The 25,880-nt window shown below is 35.1% G+C and overlaps 1 protein-coding gene across 3 annotated transcripts in view; it reads right to left on the bottom strand.

The window, feature by feature from the left end:
- Nucleotides 1–25,880, bottom strand: part of LOC121386433 (balbiani ring protein 3-like) — a 251,642-nt gene that overhangs the window by 164,426 nt on the left and 61,336 nt on the right. For all 3 annotated transcript variants that reach the window (XM_041517325.1, XM_041517326.1, XM_041517327.1), the window contains exon 3: nucleotides 2,798–3,175. In XM_041517325.1, coding sequence (XP_041373259.1) covers nucleotides 2,798–3,175 — 378 coding nt within the window. The remainder of the gene's footprint in view (nucleotides 1–2,797; nucleotides 3,176–25,880) is intronic.

The raw sequence follows: 25,880 nt of genomic DNA, 5'->3' as shown, positions 1-25,880 counted from the left end.
CTGCTTCGTTAGCATATGCTAAACTGGTTGGCGGCGTCAGCTGGCGATTGCCGGCAGACACATGACCTCGCGTTTAGCATCATTGTCCGAAGTGTAAATCAACACTCGCAGGCGCCGACCTATTTTCAAGGCTCCATGGAGATATTTCAATTTTACCAGATGTTAAGATGGCTGACATAAATGCTAATGCAGCAGTTATAATTGAAAGTAAAGTTTTTTTTTATTTAACGACGCCACAATAGCACATTAACTGTTTAATCATCGGCTACTGGACGTCAAAGCTTCAAAGAAACTATATTATTCATTTCATTTTGAGTGATTTAAAGACTTTTATCTCCCCTATAACTGAAATTTGTTGTGTCCCGTGCTGACATTTTTTTCACTTTGACATGCCATTTAAAGTATGCAAATATCCAGTTAACGTACAGGTTTAGGTAAGTAAGAGTTGCAGATCTGAAATCTACATTTATTTTTACATCAGAATCAATGTTCAAACCTTCTTGACTCTCTGACATTAGATAAATCTACCTGGCTGGCTCCCATACTATATAGCTATGCATGACGATAATTACATTTATTTAGGAAGAAAATGAAAATTTAACGTTTTCTTCGAATTTGTACCTATTGATCTTTAGTTAGATCAAAAGTTGACTATGGATGCATTGTAAATGTTTACTTGTTTGTTTTGTTTAATGACACCACTAGAGCACATTGATTAATTATCGGCTATTGGATGTCAAACATTTGGTAATTCTGACTCATAGTCATCAGAGGAAACCCATACATTTATATGCACTTTCTCACAGACAGAAAAGCACATACAGCCTTTCACCAGTTGTGGTGCACTGGTTGGAAACAGAAAAAAAACAATCAGTTGAATGGATCCACCAAGGTGGTTCGATTCTGCAATGCAAGCACCTAAACAAACACTCAACCGATTCAGATAAATCGCGAGCCGCATTGTGAATGGGTCGGTATTAAAGTTTTACAGGTACTTGCAAATGCCAGATCCTATACACAACCAGGGACTTATAGTCTTTGTCTAGACTACTGGTGCCTTTAGAACATCTCCTGTAGAGAGCTAGCTTGTACGATGATGCACACAAATTTGCTTTGGGTGTTATCATAGACGTATATAGGCTCCCATTTTTGTAGGGGGGCAGTCAAATTTTAGCCCAAATTATTAAAAAATGCATGAATCTGGATAACATTTATTCATATTAGCATTACTAGCTAACAGCTATATAGGGATGCAAATGAATCACTACGCATTTTTATATGACTTACAACTAATTTTGAGGGTAGAATGATGGAAATACATAGTAAAAAGGTCTCATGTTAGCACGTTTTGCCCGAATATCAGTATTATTTTGGCCCAAATGTGATGTTTTGCTCCAGCACTAGGGAGACAGTTGCCGTCCCCTCCCCCCACCATCTCATATGCTTGTGGGTGCTATAGACATTCTTTTTTTATTTTGGTTTACCATCTTGGTGTATCATACCACCCAAAATTGTGTTTAATCTTGCACATCTGAAGAAAGAACTGTAGTACTGTACAATATTTCATGGATATTCAACATAGTTAGGAACCATCAGATGATTACATTCTTATTTAATTATACTGACAGATTATGGGATGGGATTGATCAGTGTACTTTGACAGTTCACCATATTTTGGTGGAGTGTAATCATCTTAATCAGAGGAGGAAAGGTATATTTGGTAGGATAAATGAGATGGAATTATTAAACTTATGTTCAAGTTTTTAAGAGATACTACATTTTAATTTTACCTACCTGTGGCATTTGTATTTTTTGCTCAGCTTTTTACACGGTGCTTTAATTTAACCTTTGAATTTGTATATTGATGTGGATTATCACTTCATTGGTGCATTTACATGTATCTTGGTTTGACATCCAATATCCAATGTATTTTTTCGTGCTTTTTTTTTTTTTTTTTACATCTAATAGCCGATGGGTTTTTTTAAATTGGAATGTTGTTAAACATTCATTAATTCGTTTTGATTCTATCCTGAACATTTGTTGAAATTCTTAAGAGAGACTGAATTTTATCCCAAATTTTATAAACACTCAATAATTACCGATGTATATTAATGCTGGGGTGTCATTAAACATTCAGTCTTTGGTTCTCCGTCTTTTCTGTCTTTTTCTGTGTCTCACTTGTCTATCTCCATTGAACATTTTGTTCAGTACCACATGACGAATCATTATGCAACATTTAGAATTTGCTAAACAATTCTAAAATGTAAAATAGTAAGTGCTACTCAATTTTTAAATCACAAACATTCACTAATTAAGAATGTAAAAACAAAATGCTCCCTGCAGAGTGAGTGAGTGAGTGAGTGAATGAGTGTGTCTGTCTGTGTGTCTCTGTCTCTCTCTCATATATATGTAGTAATGCTAGTGAAGTCTGTCTGTCTGTCTGTCTCTCTCTCTCTGTCAGTCTGTCTGTATGTCTCATGTAGTAATGCTAGTGAAGTCATCCGGCTGATGAAACATTTTAAATTAAAATGTAAAAACAAAATGCTCCCTGCAGTGAGTGAGTCTGTCTGTCTGTCTGTCTGTCTCTCTCTGTCTCTCTCTCTCTGTCTCTCTCTCTCTCTCTCTCTCTCTCTCTCTCTCTCTCTCTCTCTCTCTCTCTCTCTCTCTCTCTCTCTCTCTCTCTCTCTCTCTCTCTCTCTCTCTCTCTCTCATATATATGTAGTAATGCTAGTGAAGTCATCCGACTGATGAAACATTTTTAAAATGGTTCACCCAGAGCTGACAACTTCATACGTACCGTGTACTGTCAGACGGATTATGTTGCTTTCAAAATCTTCATTAGTCAGTGACGCTATACATTTCCAAGTTTTACTGTCTATTTGGTTTACTTGTTTAATAACAAAATAATATATCTTCACATCCGACTTCGTTTCTTTAGTGCCAGGTCCACAAGAACTATAGTACCCTTCCTTTATCCATTGTGGTGCGGTGATTTTATGGTCTTCGCAGTTACTACCATCCTGCCATAAAGGATGATATTGTGCATGTGTCTCTATATTAGTTAAATATATTATTGCACTCAGATCAGATGCATGTGACACAATGCAACTGAAGCGAAACGTTTGATACAGTATTCCATATGGTCCTGAACCAGACGCTACTATTCTTAGTTGACCTGGAAAAAAAAAAAAAATCAATTAATAATAATAATAATAATAATAATAATAGTAATAAAAAATAATCAAAATAATAATGATAATAAATAATAATGTGGATGTTTTAATGATGCTCTTTGACCTCCGACAAACTTGCACATGATTTTCTAAAAGGGACGATTTTATCTCTTTCTCACACACACAAATGAGGGACAATTAATATGCCTTTAAAGGTATCATCTAACAATAGTAACATAAACATATTTCATGTTGCTGATAACTGCATCCATACATGTACATGTAGATGTTCATTTCAATGAATGTTTACTAAAACAAAATCATAAAAACTTTTTTTTAACACATGCATTGTAATGGACATCAGTAGGTAGTACTAGGTACAAATATATGGGTCATTTCACAGAAAAGGGTAAAATTAAGATTTTGTTTTTCTTAAAAATGAAACAACTTCAATCTATTTTTTATTTGCAGCACTGTATTCAATATATACTACCGACAAAAAATAAGGGAACGACTGATGTGAATGTAACTATCGTTGACATGTACTGTTACAATACAGTGGCGTTGCATCTGAACGCTTCATCTGATCAAAATGAAATTTCACATCATGCATGAACAGCATGTGATGCACGTGCACACAGAAGATCACGTGTATGTGCTTATGGTGGAACTCACAAACACCGATGCAAGTGAGGTAATCACATGCGTGAAAATGGCCCCAAAACGATACCTTAATGAAGAGACGAAATGGCGAATTGTCGGTACGATAGAGGGAGATACGTCAATATGCCAAGTTGCCTGAATGTTTGGTAAATCAAAAAGTGTAATTTCTAGATTGTGGGATAAGTACCGTCAAACTGGCGGGGTTGCAACGAGACCTGGGCGTGGCAGGCCTAAAAAGACGACACCTTGACAAAATCGTACCATAACATTAATTGCTCTATGCAATAGATTCAAATCAGCTTCTGCTATCAACAGTGAATTCCGTACAATAACAGGAAGGCGAATTTCAACATCGACCGCCAAGAACAGACTCTACAAAGCCCGCCTGAAAGCGAGGCGTCCTCTGAAGGGTGTGACCCTAACAGCTCACCGTAGGCGGCAACGATTACGGTGGGCTAGGCAACACCAGGGATGGACTGTGCGACAATGGCGTTATACCATGTTTACAGACGAATCGAGGTTCTGCCTGAGATTCACAGATGGCAGAAAACGGCGACGTAGCGGCGAGAGATATGCCCGGGCTACAATTCTAGACCATGATTGGTATGGGGGTGGTAGTGTCATGGTGTGGGGAGGGATCACACATGACAGGCGAACAGATTTGATTATTGTTAATGGAAATTTGACTGGCCAGAGATATCTGGACCAAATTTTGCGTCCTGTCGTTGTTCCAGTGGCGAGAAATATTGGCAGAAACTTTGAATTTCAAGACGACAATGCAAGACCACATCGCGCTCGGATAGTCACCGATTACCTACGACAACAAGGCATACCGACAATCGACTGGCCTGCTAAGTCCCCCGATATGTCCCCTATAGAGCACCTGTGGGACGTTCTTGGGCGGAGAATGTATGCCAGGGACCCAGCACCCGCCAACGTGGCCCAGCTTGCGATAGCCCTTCAGAATGAATGGCGGGCAATACCCAGGGCAAGCATACATACATTAATCAACAGTATGCCATCAAGGTGTCGAGCATGCATCGCCCAAAATGGTGGACACACCAGATATTGATATACACGCCTCAAATTGGTTTTCCAGACGTTAATCGAAATAAAACATTCACTATAATTTCACCCGTTTCCTTATTTTTTGTCGGTAGTATATATTTCTGCACCTGAAATGATGGTTTGGCACGCTATAATAGCCATTTTAATTTTGTACGTGTTTTTTTAAAACTGTCACCGGTAGGAAATAGTGTCCACTAAGTTATAACAGCAGCAATATCAAGCATTACATTAAACATACACAAGGGACATTTTATATGGTATTACAATTTAGGCAAGCTGTCCCTATGTATGAATTAATATTACTTTGTTACAAAACAAGGTTATATTTTATGTAATCGCCTAAATGTTTACTCTTATCATATATTTTTCTTACAAACTATCACTTATAATTTGGAAAATATTTCCTATATGTTGCAAGAAGTAGTTTTACTATATATCAACCAGCACAGACTTTTACTGCCCTTGTAAATATATGCTAATATCCATTAACAACATACATTTTCATTTTTAAAAAACCCATTTGTTCATGAAAGTAACCTAGTGGACATGCAGTAACATAGTAGACCAGGTTTAAGTTTCCACTAAGTTACTTATAATAACCATCTAATGAAATAACTGACTTACAGTAAAAACTCCGATTATCTATATTTAATTATCAGAACAGACTGATACAGTAAAAAGAATGAGTAACAAGGTCACAGGTCTAAATACAGACAAATAATTATTTTACTGATGTGAGATTATCATCAGATGTAAATTAATGATTCAATCGGAATTGACAATAAATAACATTTAAAATCTTAACTGTTACACATTTAATTCAAATGAGTAAATGAATGATGAAAAGATATCTCAGCATGAATATCATATTGGCAATTTGGATTCAAACAAATACATGTATGTTCCATGGACAGTGGTTCTGCCAGAAAGAAATGTAATAATAATAATAATAATGGATTTTTATTTCAGATATCAGAAATCCATATCCACAGTTCCATGACTGACAAACACCTTGCTGGCACTGCACGTGTACATGTATGGTCGTCGTTGTCCGATCATCCATCGGTATGCATTATTATAACATGTTAAGATCCTTCATGGTATCCTGTATAAATTTCACCCATAATGCACCCGCGTACAAATTACTACAATAACTCACAAATAATTGTGTTTTAACAGATTCTGAACATTTTGCAAATTGCCGCAACAACATGTTTGCACGTACACAAAGGGCTCTATACTGTCGTATAATGTCTTTATCATCTTTCATGTTTTTGCATATAATATGACCTACATGTAGATATTTATAGTTGTCAACAAATTTCAGTACATCACACTTACCACACAAATATATCGAAGGCACATTGATCAACTTCAGAGTTTCTGGCTCAATACACATACAAACAGTTTTCATTGTATTATATATAATATCATGATCTTCTGCAAATTTCTCGCAAATCGTTAACATTTTTCTTAATGCAGAAATAGATGGGCAAAGAAGTGACATATCATCAGCAAAACTGAAGTTATTTAGAAACACCCCACCAACATTACACCCAACTGCACATTTTGACAACTGTAGGTTAAGGTCATCAATATATATATTAAATAATAAGGGTGACATTACCTCACCTTGACAGACGCCATTTGTTACATTAAACTTACAGGAAATATATGCACCTCATTTTACACTAAACAATTGGGTTAAATACCATGCTTTAAGAAAGCGAACTACAAAAGTAGGCAAGCCTTTTTTCAAAAGTGTCATATATAATGTCCAGTGATTTACTTGGTCAAAGGCTTTTTTCGCATCCAAAAAGCAAACATACACAGGACTACCTTTGTGAAATGTAAAAGTTAATAACTTCCTTAAAAGCAAATAAACACATATCAGTGGATGTTCCACTTTTAAAACCAAACTGATAGTCAGGTCTGTTCGTGATAACAGTACATGTTCCATAACTTTTGATATCACAGTTGCTAATGCAATTGGACGGTAATTGCCTTTATCCGTTATGTCTCCGGTTTTGTTTTTCACAATAGGAACAAGAATCACATCTGTCATACTACTAGATACATGCCCGTGTACAAGCATGGCATTGAAACAAACTGACGGTAGAACGAATAATCTCTTGGACGCATATTGGAGGTGTTCCACTGAGAGGCCGTCATTCCCTGCTGATTTCCCACTGCTAAGTTTAAAAACAAACTCCATTACCTCATTGGGATTTACGTTCATTTTAGCAACATAACTTGAATCTTTAGCAATATACTCTTCAACACATGCTCAATGATGCTGACCCGTCACAGAATTTAGAAGTTCTTTGTAATGTTCTTTAAACAAACCTGCAATATTCTCTTCCCCGGTCACACCATCCACAGTTGTTGCCAAGAGAGTTCGTTTATTATTTTCTGTAGAAATATTTCCCCAAAATTCACGAAAGTTCATGTCGTTCAAATTTTGTGCTATAGCATCTGCCTTCATTCTATCTTTCTCATTTTGACACATTCTAAGAGCGTATTTAAACTGCCTACGTTTTTTGTTCATATTTTCACATACAAGTCCTGTTCTAGGTTTACCATTGTCTCGCCATAACAAGTATGTGCCTCTTGAGCAATGAGATGCAGATCTTTTACATAGCTATTCCACCCAGGCACATTTTTGTGATTGTCACTATTACCTTTATTCAAATGTTGAAATACCAATTTTAATGCATTAACAATTTCATTATATAAACTATCAATAGCATGTAGATGACCAGATATATTGCAGTTTGGAGTTTTACAAGAAATTGCATCATTAGGAATATAGATTTGAGACAAGGAAATATCTGACTCAGCTCTATATATCATCAGCAGTAACTTTTGACTAATTTACAGACGTTCTTGGCAGTATGTGATTTTGGCTAAATTGCATTTGGTCAAACCTTCACACTGATGGTGAATTGTAATGGCAGATGATCCCATGGTGCAATGTCATGTAGTATATTCATATTAGTTATTGCATTGTGTGCAGCTGTAGTAGCCACCGGCCTTGGTGGCGTTGTGGCAGGCCATCGGTCTACAGGCTGGTAGGTACTGGGTTCGGATCCCAGTCGAGGCATGGGATTTTTAATCCAGATACCGACTCCAAACCCTGAGTGAGTGCTCCGCAAGGCTCAATGGGTAGGTTTAAACCACTTGCACCGACCAGTGATCCATAACTGGTTCAACAAAGGCCATGGTTTGTGCTATCCTGCCTGTGGGAAGCGCAAATAAAAGATCCCTTGCTGCTAATCGGAAGAGTAGCCCATGTAGTGGCGACAGCGGGTTTCCTCTCAAAATCTGTGTGGTCCTTAACCATATGTCTGACACTATATAACCGTAAATAAAATGTGTTGAGTGCATCGTTAAATAAAACATTTCTTTCTGTAGTAGCCAAACAGTGGTCTAGCCATGACGTTGTTGCATGCACCTCACTAATATATGTGTACACGTCTTTGCCTAAAAGAACAGCATCCGATAATATATACCCATGTTCTGAACACATTGTATAATTCAGCACCAAACCTTGACTGCCGCTTAATATTGGTATTCCAATCACTATGTACACATTTGGAGTGTTGGATTCCTCTGATATGACATGCAATTTTCAAAGGTACGAGACATAATCCTCCCAATTTTCAGACGAATCAGTCGGTAAGTAAACACACAAGATAAGTACTTTCGATGATGCACAATTTAATTCTAATCCTATTATTCTACTATAGTCATATGTACACACATTAACTAAACTGCCTAGTGTCTTCCTCCATAGAATAGCCACTCCACCATATGGACGTCCGGCTAGTAGATTACTGCTAGTATCCATAGCAGACACCCCTCGAGCATAAAAATCATTGTGTATGTAAGAGAGTTTTGACAAATCATAGTCTGCTAACCAGTGCTCCTGCAATAAACATATATCATTAGCATCACATAATTCACGAATATCTGGCGTCGATGTTTTAAGAGACCGACAGTTGTATGAGCATATCTTAATTTCTTCTTTCATAATATTTGCTAATGTCGTATCACATAAAACTTTCAAACTAAAACTTCTGCTGGCCACACGTTAGGACTCATTAGTTTATCAATATTTTTGGAGTCAACAAGGATTTTAAACGACGAATAGGTGTCATATCGTGTTCTGAGTTTTTCACACCAGACATCAATCCCCAGCACTGACCTTACGTAATCAAGTACGTCCGACTCCTTAGTTCCCGGCACCAGTCTGGTTACGAAAACGGGTACCAGTGTAGATTTGACTCCCCACAATGCCGATGACTGTGCGGTTCCTATTACTACTGTCTTTTTTCACTTCGGACCAACAGACTTAAATCCCTCTGAATCAACACCGCTTCTGTGCGGAACAGCTTTTCTTGTTTTCTTTTCTCTCGTCAGCTCCATGCCATTAGATGCCAATCCAGCAGCCATATCAGCAAAACTGCGTGCAGTCCCTGTGTGTTGAGACATCTCCCTAGTAACATGAGATAAAGGCTCATCTGGTTGTACTGGGCTCGATTGCCTCGATTTCGTATCAGCTGTTTTGCATGTGTTATGCTGTCACCTAGTTCACCATCTTCCTTTTTAATTATTACATTTTGGCTTGGTTTCAAGATATTAATGTCGCTAGGTGTGACTGTTTCCGCCTCTAAACCAGTGTCGTGTACACAATCGTGTGGGTATGATATGCTATGGAACTGAATGCAACCACAGTATGGAGGCCTACTTCAGAAAGAAAATGGGTTACGTTTAGGGTTAGGGTCAAGAAAATCATACAGTAATGATAAGAAAAATTAATTTTGTCAAAAGGTTAACTTTAAACAAATTAAATCTACCAAAAAATTTGGTTATGGCACCATACCCACTTTACCCTCTAGCAGAAACCCTGATGTGCCAATATAACAAATACAAAATTGAACTACATGCCAATACACTTTTGTTAAAATTACATGTGTACTTCAAATGACAAAACCATATATTATTTCTTGTGTTAGTTTGTTGATTCAAACTACCATTAGGGGTTGATTTGGGAAGGAAACAGACAATCTTCATAAATATACCCATAAATGTCCTTATTGTGAGGCAGAATGTACTCCACCTGAATATGAATGTCATTGTACTGCCTTATGATGCCTAGTTTAACAATGAATTGTCAAAAAATACAGCCAAATACATGTACATTTAATGCAAATTAAAGGGACATACCCTAGTTTCAGCCCATGAAAATGCACACTAAGTTTAGTTAATCTACAAACCTGTAAGACATTTGGATAAAGTTACAATTGAGTGAAACATGAGTTTGTGACTTTAAAATGGTGAAATACCCTCTAAAATAGACTAAAACTCGATTCCATAACTGTTACTTCTCAGACGCACGCGTGTTTTTAAACATATGAGAAATGCATTTACACCAGGATCACCAAAAACACTTCGAATGTACGGAAATGGATAATATAAAAAATAAAATCTAAGTAAAGTATAATTTCAGTTATCAGCTATAATAGTCAAAAATATGCCTTAGTGTTTAAAAACTAGGGTATATATGTCCCTTTAATTAAGATGCACAAATATCCTTAATTTGTAGCTGTTTAATGTACAATAATGATCAGGAGTGGACAAATCAACATCAACCCATGGGATTATACACAAGAATATACATATATAAACAGTCCCTTCAGTGTTGGTTGGGCTATTTATGCTGTAGTTTGGGAAAGAGCAGTGTTAACTAACATTTAATATTTAACTTCTACAGAAGTCAGAATATAAGAACTCTGCAGAAGCAATGTATTTGCATAGGTCAGCTATTGAACAAACATAACTGGCATCCCTGGTCAGAATTCCTTGGGGGGGGGGGGGGAGAGAGAGATACTTTTTGTTTGTTCATTTGTTTATTTATTATTATATACTTTGGTGATGCTTTCATGTGCCAGGTAGAGAACACATTCATTAGGATAAATACGACCAAATTATCACACATTACCCTGTGATCTTAATAAAAGAGGCACTTATTTTTAGTGTGTCTAAACACATTGACTGGGGACGATCTAAATATACACCTGCCATTCAGGAACCACTGGTACAGGCCACGGAAAGAAAAGACCAATTAACTAAGAAAACAGTACATATCAGTACGTGGGTTAATTTATGGACAAAACATAATACAGTTATTTTGACAATGGTGGTTTCTTTTGTATTGAAACATAATATATACTTACTGCTGACTTACTGGGATGGATATAATTATTACAGAACATTGCGATGCATCTGCAAAAATCAGGTACGTTTTGTTTCTTCAATTCTAAGACTAATTCCTGACGTGACACATTAAGTATTACATAACCACTGGCTCGCCAGATTGCGTATTCACTGGTATGGTACAAAATGGCTGCTACCGTTATATAGCCATCACATTTAATCATTTTATTAATTAACTATACGATTATACTTGTTGATATTAAGCAATAATGTGCATTATATATCGTTGACTATGCATACCAGGCCAAATACCTTAATTGTTCCTTCCTTTTAATAGGTAAACTATTATTCAGTATAAACATGTAGGAGACGTATTAACCCTTATCCTGCCGCATTCTTTTTGCTAAATTTAAAGAATTTTCACCTGTTCTACATTTCTAGTAATTTTATTAAAATCCATGGACATTTTAACATGAAATTACACTCATATATACCATAATGATCCACCTACGTAATGATAGCATTTTGTAGATGGTTATTTTATTTATGTTACCATGGCAACAGCTGCTAATTTCAATATACAATTTTTTCTTTAATAATTAAGAAAACATGAATAAAACACTACTATTTTTCTTTTAATTTAAGTGTATGCTGTGATTTATTAAGCATAGTGATCGATTTAAAGAAAAAATTAAGTAGACTGCCATTTTTGTTTCAGAATAATAGGGTGCAATGAACATACTGTCATCAACGCTTTTTTGTAAATTATGAAGATAATGTCCAACATTAACTATTGTACATTTTTAGTAATATTATTAAAATCAGTTGACATTTCAGCATGAAATTACACACATATATACTAAGAATATCCACCTACGTAATGCTAACATTTTATAGTCAGTTATATTATTTATGTTACCATGGCAACACCTGCAAATTTCAATATACCATATTTTCATGAATAATTATGAAAACTTTAATTAAAAACTAATATTTTTCTTTTAATTTAAGTCTATGCTGTGATTTATTAAGCATAATGCTTGATGTAAAGAAAAAATTAAGTCGACAACTGTGTTTTTTCTGAAAAATAGGGTCAGATGTGCATTTGGCTATCAATGCATTTTTGTAAATTATGAACATAATTTCCAACATTAACGATTATACATTTTTAGTAATATTATTAAAATCAGTTGACATTTCAGCATGAAACTACACACATATAAACTAAGAATATCCACCTACGTAACGCTAACATTTTATAGTCAGTTATATTATTTATGTTACCATGGCAACACCTGCAACTTTCAATATACCATTTTTTATTAATAATTATGAAAACTTTAATTTAAAATTAACATTTTGTTTTTAATTTAAGTCTATGGTGTGATCTATTAACCATTTTTTTTTAATAAAAGAATTAAGTAGACAGCCAATTTTGTTTTTGAATAATAGGGTCAAATGCACATACTAGCTACCATCAACGCATTTTTGTAACTTGTGGACATTGTGTCCAACATTACCTAGACACTAAAAATATGTATACTATCTCTGTATCCAGTGTTGAACACTTATGCATGATACAAAATAGATCTAAACGGTCACCTGAGTAAATTGCTGACCACAACTACCAAACACATGGAGTGCGGAGCACCCATTTCCCTAGGGGGATTAAAATGACCAAATTCATGGTTTTGGGTTTTCCATGGGTGAGAGCAACTACCAAATAAATTTTGTTGGAAATGGTCTAGTATTTCTGAAAACATAATAGTTTAAATGCATTTGTCTATATGATAGATGGTTTAATGAATTTGTCTCCTACCTGAGGGGACGGGGGCAGGGGACACGGCATTAACGAAATTCGCAAAATTTATATCTGTATGGTATTCCTGGACACGACAATTGGCTTAATTTTCCCCTAGTTGTGCCCCACCCTTAGGAGAGGGGTAGAATGACCAAATTCACAAGGAAATGGGTCACAGATATGCAATTTCTATATGACTATTGTGAACTCCATCCCCACCTAGGGGACATTCACAAGTTATTTACACTGGTCATCTATTTGCTTTTATATATTATTTGAATACTATCCAGGTATAGCATTTCGGGCAAATGAGCTAGCCTAAAACCTTTTCACCATATATTTCCATCATTTTACTCTGACACAATATTAGTTGTAATCCTTGTAAAAATATGTAGTGATTCATTTGCAACCCTATATAGCTGTAATTCAGGGCTGTAACTAGGATTTAAACAATGAACCAATGGGCATGGAAGGTGTAAGACACCATTTTGTGGTCATTTCAGGGAGGTTACATACTTAAAACATCAGTATCAATAAACTATTTTTCTATTATTTTTAAACCCCCCCCCCCCCCCCCCCCCCCCCCCAATGCATTCCTCCCACACCAGGGGCGGGATGCAGCCCAGTGGTAAAGCGAAGTTGGTTTGGGATTGATTCCCATCGGTGGGCTCACTGGGCTATTTCTCGTTCCAGCCAGTGCTCCATGACTGGTATATAAAAGGCTGTGGTATGTACTATCCTGTCTTTGGGATGGTGTATATAAAAGATGCCTTGATACTAATGGAAAAATGTAGGGGGTTTTCTCTCTAAAACTACTAGTATGTCAAAATTACCAAATGTTTGACATCCAATAGCCGATGATTAATAAATCAGTGTGCTCTAGTGGTGTCGTTAAATAAAACATAAAACACACACACCATTGCCTCTACCCGTTAGCTGAGACCCTGCTGTTTGGCAGTAAAGCTAATATGAATAATTGTTGTTATCCAGATTCAGGGATTTTCGTTCAACTCTGGCAGAAATCTGCCTGCATCCCCAACAAAAATAAGAGCCCGTACGCTTAGGCCTATGCCGCTTCAATTTTTTTTTTCATTTTGGGCCCTGTCGCTTAGGCCCATGGAGAGGAAGGTCAGAATGTGTTTATGTGTGGCACAAAATGTAGTTGGAACTGATTAAAAAAAAAATTGAGAAGTCAAAAACGTGAAACGTTTATGCGTGACGCACAGTAGTCCGAGCGGACGTAGAAAATGTGCTCCCTACCACAATAGGTCATTTGAGATGTCACACAAGTAAATGTTTAAAACATTATTATCGGAATCATGAATTTATATTTGTGCAACTTCTTCTGACATGTTTATTGAAAGAAAAAGAAATCACTGGCAGTTGGTCCCGCGAAGTATTATATCTGGGTCAAGTGTCGATAATATAGGTCAACTACACTTTGGAGTTTTTGCGATTTTTCTTTGATATTTTTATCAACAATATAGGATCGTTTTATGATTTGTGATTATTACATCCTGAATACAACATTTTATTTGCATTAAATAATTTGTTTAAACGATTTTTGAGACAAACACAATGTTTCGGGTCGTTGCCTACACAACAGTGTCCGCCCTACTAAAGTATGTGGGATTTTTTCTTTTTAATTGTTTTTTTTGGGGTTTTTTTTTTATCACCATATTTTTAAAATAAAAAACGTGATTACTTACTCTGAATCTATTGCAAACCATTATCCTACTGTAATTTTCACATTTTATATAAGTCCATATAGTTACTGCACAATTTTTTGGGGGTGTTGTGTAACACGAAAAAGGACCGTGTCGATGTTCTAAAAAACGGTCTCGATAACTGTTGCATGGAAAAAAAATTGGACCTCGCGGTGAGGGTGTGTATACCCCCGACGCATCCACACCGATTGGTACCGTACAGGCCTGATGTACTAATCATAAGCATACAGGATCCCGTTTTGTTTTGTAGGGGTGGGAGAGGGAGAAGGGCAGGCTAATTTGTGCCCGAATTAAACGAAAATACCACCAACTAAAAAACAACATTTATTAGTTTTAGCGTTACTGCCAACCAGCTATATATAATATAGGGTTTCAAACGAAGCACTACACAATTTTACATGGATTTAATTACAACTAGTATTGAGGGAGAAATGTTGGAAATACTAGTACATGATGAAAAGGTTTCAGGCCAGCTCAATTTCCCGAATGTCTCTGTCGTATTCGCCCGAATTTTAGATTTTGGTACTAATAAATTTATCAAAATACAATAGATCCAACAGTGCAACACAACTACAGTTTACCTCATGATGATTAATTTATCTTTATAACATTTGCAGATGTGTGTGCAGGGAATGGGTCGACCTCCCCCCCCCCCACCCCCACCCCCCCTTTCCGGTCCCTGCTCGAGCAGATTAACCTTCCGAGTACTGCAGGCGAGATATCTCGCCCGACGTCACACTGTACACTGTATACAGTGCATTCCCCAATTCATATTTCCCGCCGTTTTGCACACGACACTCACCGGAAACGGAAATATAATTAAAGAAAAAAGATTTTTTTTCAAAATGGTGGCTTTTGTTTTGATATTTTCAATTGAAAATACCTTGAAATTTTCAAAAAGTGGTTTTCTGCAAGTATTTTCGCTTGACAACAATGGCGGCATGTCGCGGTCATTTTCAGGGATCGATAGCTGATTGTGACAGCTAATTTGATAATAAATTTGAACGTTTTACCAACAACGAAAATTATCAAATATTGCAATATGAATCGTAGTTCGGGTTTTAAAAAAAAATCTGGTCAGAAAACCACTGTTATCGGGAATAATGGACATAAATACTGGACAGCTGGCCACAAATGCCCGTAAGTAAACGCAACTTTTTTTATTTTTTGCCTAATTTTAATCACCATTAGCCGATCTAAAACTAATAAAAATTACAAAAAGACACGAAAATAATACTTACTGATTCATATATGAACTTTATTTCATGTATTTATAAAACATTTAAGTGAATATATATGTGAGTAAAAATTATAAACTTGTAACCACTCAACGTGGTTTTTGTTAAAAATTAATCCAGTAGTTTAAAAAAACCAAAAGCAAATTCAATACATATTCTGGTGGAGCATTACAGAAATCCCCTATAAACTTCGCTCTCCAGACACCCCTACCTAAAATCCCAGCACACATGCCTGATTTTTAAAAAATTGTCATCCACCATACATTATTACAAAACATTCACTGCTTATATACGCTTATTCATAAAAAGCCATGCACGCCCCCCCCCTCCCCCCCCACACACAGACAATCCTTGGATCCACGACTGTTACAGTATAGTACATGCTTTAATCTATTTCAATAATAAAAACAAAAAAACCGGTGGTGCCAAATAATTGTGTGACACACAACGAGAATGTTTTGTGATTGGTTATTGAAAATAATGTAGGTCAAGGTATTCTCGAGACTACTTCAGCAGATATTCGTAACCTATCGTTTGTAATTCATTTTTTTAAAATGAGAACAAATATATATCCACTCAGTAGTGATTAATACCAATGTGAATGTTGAAAAGGAAAAACTGGCAGAAAAACAACACACAACAAAACAACGACGAACACCGAGCACATGTGCGTATTTGATCATATAGTCCACGTAACTGTTAAGTAAACATAGCTAGTTAGAATATCGTCAGCTGTAGTATAAGTAACCACGTTGTAATTATTAATGAAAACAGTTAGCAGCACATGCAAGCAATGTGTACTACTGCTGTCAAATTGTATCATGGTTCATACAGACCTGGTGAACAGAAATTCCAGTACTTTTCAAGTACTTTTCAAGTATATTTTTCAGTTTTTCAAGTAGTCTTTGGCACAATGTTACAAGCAGTTTAACACACACACATCACTAGTTAACTACATCTGACCGTTTTTCAGCACACGACTGGTTACCTGTCTCGCTCATAAACCGGTTCAACTATTAGTAATGCACTGTTTCCAGTAGACAGCAGCCCAGTCTACTTTAATCTTCACACTGTGGTACATATAGCAAGCGCAACAAGGACTTGTATGCCAGTCTATCTATATCGTCAGCAACACATATCACTTCCGGGTTTTGATTACGATAAATACCCGAGAAATACGTCAGCAAATCCTTATTATTTTTTCCAGATTTTAACCAGTAAGAGAGACATTCTGCTTGTAAAAAAACCCTCAAGTACATTTCGGCAATTTTCAAGTAGTTTTTAATGAAATTCCAGTACTTTTCCAGGACCTTTTCTGAATTTGCAAAATTCCAGTACTTTTCAAGGCCCGTGCGAACCCTGTGTATGGCGGGAAATGTGCTGTCACATGACCTGTTGTTTATAAATAGAAATAGGGAAATGGCGCATTTCGATGACTGTTTATGCCGTCCGATTACAATTATTTGATTGTGTTTGTACCTTTTTTTAGGCATTAAAAGTGATACTTGTTCTATTTTAATGCAACTGTCATAATGTAGTTCATATATAATGGTATATTATGACAACTTTGTAGAGATAAAAGAAACCGCTACCAAAAAAACAAGAAACAATAACAAACAATAGCACGCGCCATTTGACGGGTCATATTTGTTTTAAAAAAAACATAAGATGTACACCAGCAATTTAGCAAATATTTGGATATGTCATTCTAAGACTATTTATTGATATTTTCTCACTTTGTTTTTGACAAAAATGTCAACAATTAATTTAGAAAACAATTTTTAAATGAAAACAATGCAAAGTGACGTCATTGTGATGACGCTTGATGTGTATACACGTCAACGGCAGGAAACGGGTTAATAGTAACATTTTAGCAATAACCCCATCTAGTGATGATATTTCTCCCTGTTTGTTTACTAGCTAGGTTACCAACACTGGTCTACTAAGTTACTTTGTTGAAGGTAACTTAGCAGACGGTAACATAGTAGACATTTTCTTAAATGTCTCATCCTATGACCTTGCTAGTCTGACCTATTACCACTCAGGCTTTTGTTTTAGGTTTGGTATACTTAACCTACTTTGTGGTATAATGGTCAAACTCATTCAGTATATTGGTGAATTACTACATTGGTAACATTGCAGACATATAATAAAGATTGGAAATAAATTAGAAATATGTTACATCTGATCAAAAACATGCTTCTCATTACTGATAGGGATTGCAATGTCATCTGGTGAATTTTAAAAACATTCCATATGTACAGGTATCTTTCAGTGAGTGTACTGGTGTAAAATAAAATAATAACAGTGGACATAATAAGATAATAAATAGGGATACAAAGTAAATCTTAAATAATTTTTATAGTTTCAACAACTGCATAATTTATAAAATTAATTTCAACACTAGATAGACACTATCCAGAATAAAATGGTTTTGAATGAAAAATAGTAATACCAGGATAATTGACCCCTCCGTACAGTGTGATTGACAACCGCACTGGACCAATCATGTTTCGCGGTTCAAAGACCACATTGCCCAACTTTGCTTGGACGCCATTAGGTTAGACAACATAATGTTTTCGATGTGTAACGTTTTTGTATAGTTAGCATTAAAATTAGTTAAAATAATTGTCTCCTCCAACTGAAATATAATCATAGTAAGCATATACTTCTGCTGGCATGTGTTAACAGCGATATATACATGTATGACAGCTATGTGGAGCCTACAATTAATGTAAAATCAGTGTTTTCCTGTGAAACTGTCACATGGTATTTAAAGTGAAGTTTTGCCGAAATCCATCAAAATTCAACTGTTATTAGAGACCGCACCGGAAGACTGGTAGCGCCACTCGCATCCGTTACACCATTGCCGAATGCAAGGTTTGAAAAGCACATGTTAGTCAACGTCTATAAAACATTTATTGTTTAATATTGGAAGAATACCAGTACTTGTAACAGATATAAAATACATTGATAAAACTTTATAACAAATATAGAACTCGTGTTACTTGCCACTTTACGCAAAGTGAAAAAGTAGCAATATCGCATTTAATTATTGAAAAATAGTGTTGTTGTCGTTATTGCAAGTATTTATTTTTGTGAGGTAATTATATTTAATTTATTACTCTTGCAGTACATGACAAAATTTAGATGTTTTGATTTATTGTATAACTGTGATTGCCCGTTAACAACATCTTCCTGTTTGTCTGTTTACTACAATCCAAGATGGCAGATATTTGTTTACATTTTCAATGATTTGTTATTATGAATACATTTATTGTGGCCCTGACATATCTGTTGTTAGGGAATCACATAAAAATAATCCCTATAACCACATCTTTATAATTAACGGATGTAGGACAAAATGTCACTGGAAAAAATGTCAAGTCAAAATATCAACTATTAAAGTGGAAGGAAGGAAGGAAATGTTTTATTTAATGACACACTCAACACATTTTATTTACGGTTATATGGAGTCAGACATATGGTTAAGAACCACACAGATATTGTGAGAGGAAACCCGCTGTCGCCACTTCATGGGCTATTCTTTTTCGATTAGCATCAAGGGCTCTTTTATATGCATCATCCGACTGACAGGATAGTACAACTACAGCCTTTGTTACACCAGTTGTGGAGAACTGGCTGTAATCAATTAAAGTGGTACCCAGGTAAAAATGTCAACTTTGACATTAATTGTGTAAAAAAAAAACACTTTTTAAAATCCTAACCATGTATTCTACGACTTTTCATTTCACCAATTAAACCAGTTTGCACACCTTTGACAGCACTAAATGTGTATATAATTGTCTCAATAACACAGCATGGGTGATGTAATTTAGTTTTTTAATGCCACTAACTTATTTTTAAAAAATCAAAAGACAGGCTGGCTAATAAGCCATACAAACAACAATGAAGCATTCTCTAATTATTCAAAATTTTGTAATTATGAAGAAACTCAATTTCCCAAAACCTAACACATACATCTGTTATCTCTCTTGCTCTGTCTTTCTTTTCCTCTCTCCCCGTCTTTCACTGTCTCACTTCTCTCTATCTCTCATATATAACACACACACACAAGTTGACATTTTGACAGATAAAACATTAATGGTACACATAATGTCCTCTTACATATTGACCATTGACCTGTATATCATTTTTTTCCATGGCCGACTGATGCTCTCTACTCTGTACAATTGAATGCTGTGATAATGCGGGTAACGAATGAGGAGTTACATATAACACATGACGATGATGGTAATGTTCATTTGTAATGTACAAATGAGTTTTATTACATTCCACATGTTGTATGATATATGCTTATGCAACAAAAATGGCCGTTTTCTTATGTTGAACCCTTTTTGGGGGTGGATGGGTATTATAATGACTAATTAGTCGATTATACTGATTATATTAATGGTACTGAAGATATTCTATTTGAAAATAATGAATACATTCCTACAATTTTGAGTGTGCCAAACTTTTTGGGTTTTTTTTTTTTTTGCAAAACGGAGTTACTTACCCTGATTACAAATTTTTTTTTGGGGGGGGGGGCAGGGCTAATTGAATTTTTTTTTTTTTTTTTTTTTTTTTTTTTTAAATATTTTAAAGGTATTTCTTCAGTATAGCAAACAATCAATATCATTCTTGTCATATTTAAAAAGTGTCCGCGGTCCCAACTGTTATATAAAATCTACGAAGGTATGAGTTTAAAATTCACTTTCCCTCCAATGTAATGGAATTTACTGACTCATTTAATCAGTCTTCGATGTGTATATTGGCGTTAAACTTTCCCTCCAATGGAATGGAATTTACTGACTCATTTAATCAGTCTTCGATGTGTATATTGGCGTTAAGAATCCGTCGTTAAACTGCACACAGACGAATTAATGGCCAAAATAAAAGTACAGGCAAGACTTCCGATCGTTTAAGCATTTAGTTAATTCAGGCTTAAGTTAGGTTTAGGGTTAGTGATAGTATTAACAAGCATGCTGGAACATTTATTTTATTTTTGCATGTGTGTGTGTGTGTATGTGCTTGTGTGTGTGTGGGGGGGGGAGGGAGTGAAGGAGTAACCTATATGGTTGTGAGCTTCAGGGGGATAAGGAAGTATTGTCTGGAAAGTTATAAATTAGGCAAATTTTATGTAGGGACCCTGAAATTTTTTGAAGCAAAAAAGAGAGAGAGAGAAAAAAAGGTTTGTGATTTTTTGCAATTGGAACAGATCTGCCGGTTACGGTTTCTCGGTTTGATTCGATTTAAGCCAGTGCATCACGACTAGTATATCAAAGGCTGTGGTATGTGCTATATATTCTGTCTTTTGGGTGGTGTATATAAAAGATACCTGGCTACTAATAGGAAAATGTAGCAGGTTTGCACTCTAGACTATACATGTCAAAAGTACAAAATGTTTGACATCCAATAACTGATGATTAATAATTCAATGTGCTCTAGTGGTGTCTTTAAACAAAACAAACTTTAACTTACCCATTAGTCCCCCTCCACCCCACCCATCAATTAAAGCAACCCAATTTTACCATAATATATCAGACCTGTCAACCTTTAGTCAAGAGAAAGCAGAAGGTGTGTGTGGAAAAAGCAGGAGATTTTGTCAAAAAGCAAGAGATTTTTTAAATTCACACCATTTAACCCAAAATCGCAAGATTTAAAAAAAACTTCTTTTTTTTTTAAATTAAAACATTTTTTTTTTTTTTTAAATTTAAATATTATTATGATTTAATACATATTTAAAATAAAAAATTTAATTAGTACATTTACGGTATTACACTTACAGCCTTACAGGTTGCGTTACATTATCATTTGTGGTTAGTGTACCCAAGTACCAAAGACAAATTTATATAAATCTTATAAATTAATATTCAGTTTTTACTATAATGAGGAACGGTGGCGTGGTACTTTTTTAAAATCATTATAATGATGCAATAAACATTGTATTTTTATTAATCATAAGTAAAACCTCATGACGGACATCGTGTGAAATATACCGGAATTATACCCATTTCCGTGAGTAACTTTATGTCAATGTCAAACACAATTTTTTTTAATTGTACAAAAATAATTTCTTGAAGAGTACCCTTATAACCAACATTTTACTGCACAAACATACAAAATTAACTGACACAAGTATGTTTATACAGCTAATTGGTCTTTTCATTGTCTTGCTGTGACATGTGATTTTAACAAGCATCGTGTGTATTGCTGTCAACTCGGAGTCTGGCAGTTCAGATTCGTCATAGTTACATTATGTAATCCAGTGGGAAGACATTTTACAATTCAGAGGTGTTATTAGAACTAAATTGGATAGTTTTTTTTTTTTTATATGCAACACTGAATGTCAATACACAGCCTGTTGAATTAGCGGCAACACGCTTCGTAGCCATTACGATGACAACAAACATTATAATAACACGTCATTTTATAAACTCCATATGCTTTTTTAACAATATAAATAGGCTATCCCACAATTCTCACTTTGGCAATGGTTAAACAGTCGGGACAATTCGGCCTGTTACATTCTCAGAAACCGAAAGTAGTCGACATTTTCCGAATGAGAAAAATAAGGTAGAGTTACTTCCCTTATGTTATTTTGACAAAAGAGGATCGATTTTTTTTTATGCTTACAAAAATGTCATTTAACAGGAGAAACTGTCTCCCGCACAGGGGAAAGGAGATTTGATCAAATACCGGGAGACTCCCGCGGAATCCGGGAGGGTTGACAGGTCTGATATATATTTAAAAAATTCCTAACAGCAGATCAATTACCAATCTTGGGTGATTTATAATAAATACTGGTAAGATATTTTATTATTCCTTTATTGTTTGTATTTGTACAGAATGGATTTTATTTTGAACAAATTCTAAAATATTTACATGCACCTTCTGTTTATTGTATTTAAGTATTATTAACCTTAATGACATTTGTGTTTACTATGGTAATTAAGCAGGTACTACATGTATTGGTGTGTGGGGTTTTCCGTTCCAGTGTATTGTCACCAAGAGAGTCCCACACTTATTCTGTTAACATATGCAAGAAAGCCCCACACCAAAAGAACAAAAGTAAATTTGGACATTCATGTTTTATGCTCCTCTGTTAACGCATTATGTTCAAGTGTTTGTGATCTTTGACCAGCCCTTTGATCTTCTTAGAATTTTCAACTTAATGGTTTCTGCCAGAGGGTACCGAGGTTAAAATTATGTACCCTAAAATCTTGGAAATTAACAGATATATTTTTTAAATATTTAGATAAATGATAGTAAAAGAACTGCTGTTTATAAATGGTCATGTGCTTGAAATGTAATGTCCTAACCCTAATTTCAAAACATTTCAAACCCATAACCACCTAGATGAGACACTTACATCTGTTTTGTTTTTATTACCTACCCTAAATATGATTTTCTTTTGGAGACAGTAGTTTTGTTTTTCATCATTATTTTATACCCCAAATTTTAGCAAAGCATAGGCATTTTTCTTCTTCCACATGTCATCTTATATGTAGCTTTGTGTAACTTTCTAATAAAAATCAAATAACATCATCAAAGTTAAATACATTGTTTACTACTTTTCTTAATGTACTGCTATACTTTTAATTTTATACTTTGTTTAGTCACACTGATTTTGTTTCCTGTTAAAAAAAATGTTTCCTTAAATTAAATTAAACTTTAAATTAATACAACGGTATGCAATTAAGTTACAGACTAATATACTTCTTCAAATGGATGTGAAATACTTAACATGTTTGTTTTTATATATTTCAGCAACTGAACCAATGGATGTGGTGTTATTGATTAGATGTCGATAATGTGATTCTGAAGACAAGCTATTAAACAAATTACATTGTATCTTGATATTGAGGACAGAATGATAGAAATAATAGAACAGTTCCAACTGATATGTGAAAGAAAAACTGGGGCAGGGGGTGAAATTGCTGCTGAAAATGAAACACTTTCAACAATTTCATTTAATACAATTATATTTATAGTTTTTTTGGTGTTTGACATATTGCTTGCTAAGAAGTAATTCAGACTTCCAAGACTTGGGATTCAGTTTGACACCACCCATTAAATGGATATCCTTAATTGCTCAGTTGACTGTACAAGTTTCGAGGATTTGGAGATGGATGCCACAGAAAGATATATTTTTTAATAAATATATTTACCGGTACCAGACTACATGGGGATTAATATGTAAAGACCCTCTCTTTGAGAGAAAAAAGAAAATGTTAGGAAGTATTCTCATAATAAATATTAAACAAACTGTGCGAACTGCAATCTGTGGTTTAGTTTCATGTTAAACTAGTGTAATATATAATTTTGCCTCTTTTCTTTTTCTTTTTTTAACATAAATGTTTTTTAATTAAATTTTTATTTTGTATTATTATTATTGTTCTGTCTTATAATATTTAGTTCTATTTTTTATCTGCCTTATGCCTCTAGAACAGATAAATCTTTGTGAGTACATTTTGTGTGAGAGTAGGATAACCAATGGGTGTGTGGGGGGGGGGGGTAGGGGGGGGGAGGGTGAAATTGGGTTGTGGGGGCCAGAAGCTTCAAGTTTGATTCCTAACAGTTGTTGCCACAACATATGAGTTTATAATTTATTTAAACACTGTATTGTACTGGCTTAATTGGCAAATATTTTACCGGCTGTCCAGCGATCCTACTTTTTCATAAATTTTGGTCTTTAAGTCCTATTTTCCCTACTTTTTCTTCAAAATACTTAGTTTTTCTTACTTTTTTGTTTGAAAATGCCACAAATTGCTGTTAAAGTGTGCCTATTCCATGTGTTATTATAAAAGTCACCATTTATGGGAATTATTTTTATTATTTTTCTTGGCAGCAAGATATACATGTATATCCCAATTTGTGGCACCATATAATCTCAACATATTAAAATTACACACTCAAAGCCAACATATTTTCCAATGATTAACATGATTATAATGTACAATGTGTATGTATGACTTCAGAATCTATATTAATACATTATGGAAAACTTAAATTAATCATGTTAATCAGCATTCCTATGCAAATAAATATGTATATTGATTAATATAGTGTACAGTAATTTGAAATAACTGAATATATAATGTGACCGTTACATAAGATTTTCATTATTTTTGATAGAACACAAAATACATGTACAAACTGAGCACCACATAAAAAGGTGTTTTCTCAATATGAACATGAATAATGTCGCTATGTACTGTTTCAGTCCTACTTTTGTTCTACGTTTTCCTACTTTTGTCCTACATTTTCTATATTTTCATTCCTAATTGTGTCCAACATTTTCAAAAGGGTGTGCTGGACAGCCTGATTTTATAAAGAGGGGATGGGGCACCCAAACATACGCAGCCCTAATAGGTCTTGTCAGAATGAAGATTGGCCAATATGTTAGTATACATAACTGCATGGAGGCCCAAAGATGTGGTCCCCACCAACTCGCCCTCTGGCTATGCCAGTTGTGATTTTTTTATTTTTTTATTTAGTGTATGGCTTTGGTTTCAAAAATAGGGCAAGTGCCGTATATCGGTTGGTTCAAGCAGTGCAGCTATGTAATAATACACCCCCATACACTTCGCAATCCCACAATCTGAACAACTGCTTGCATAATTTTTGCACACGCGACTGTATCCTGCTAAAGTGCTATAGTTTTGTAACCTTTCATGCATAAAATTATAATACACTGATAGCATTCCCCTTGTATTTTAATGTTACTGCTCATGCCCCCACCCCCCCCCCCCCCCCCCCCTTTTTAAAAAAACCAAAACATTTAATGCAACCCGACCGAAAATAAAGACACCACAGCTTTAAACATGTCGAGGCAGGATCGTCGCCACGGCTTCTATTCTTTTGTTCCTCGGCATATCGGGATTCCATTAATTAATATAAAAGTTGAACAACAATAACAAAAATTAAGATGAAAAAGAAGAAAAACGAAACAAACAAGACATTTTAATTTGTCAGTCGTGACAAA

The sequence above is a fragment of the Gigantopelta aegis genome, chromosome 12, assembly GCF_016097555.1.
Source record: "Gigantopelta aegis isolate Gae_Host chromosome 12, Gae_host_genome, whole genome shotgun sequence".
NCBI classification, from domain to species: Eukaryota; Metazoa; Mollusca; class Gastropoda; order Neomphalida; family Peltospiridae; genus Gigantopelta; species Gigantopelta aegis.
This window is presented reverse-complemented; position numbering and strand designations above follow the sequence as displayed.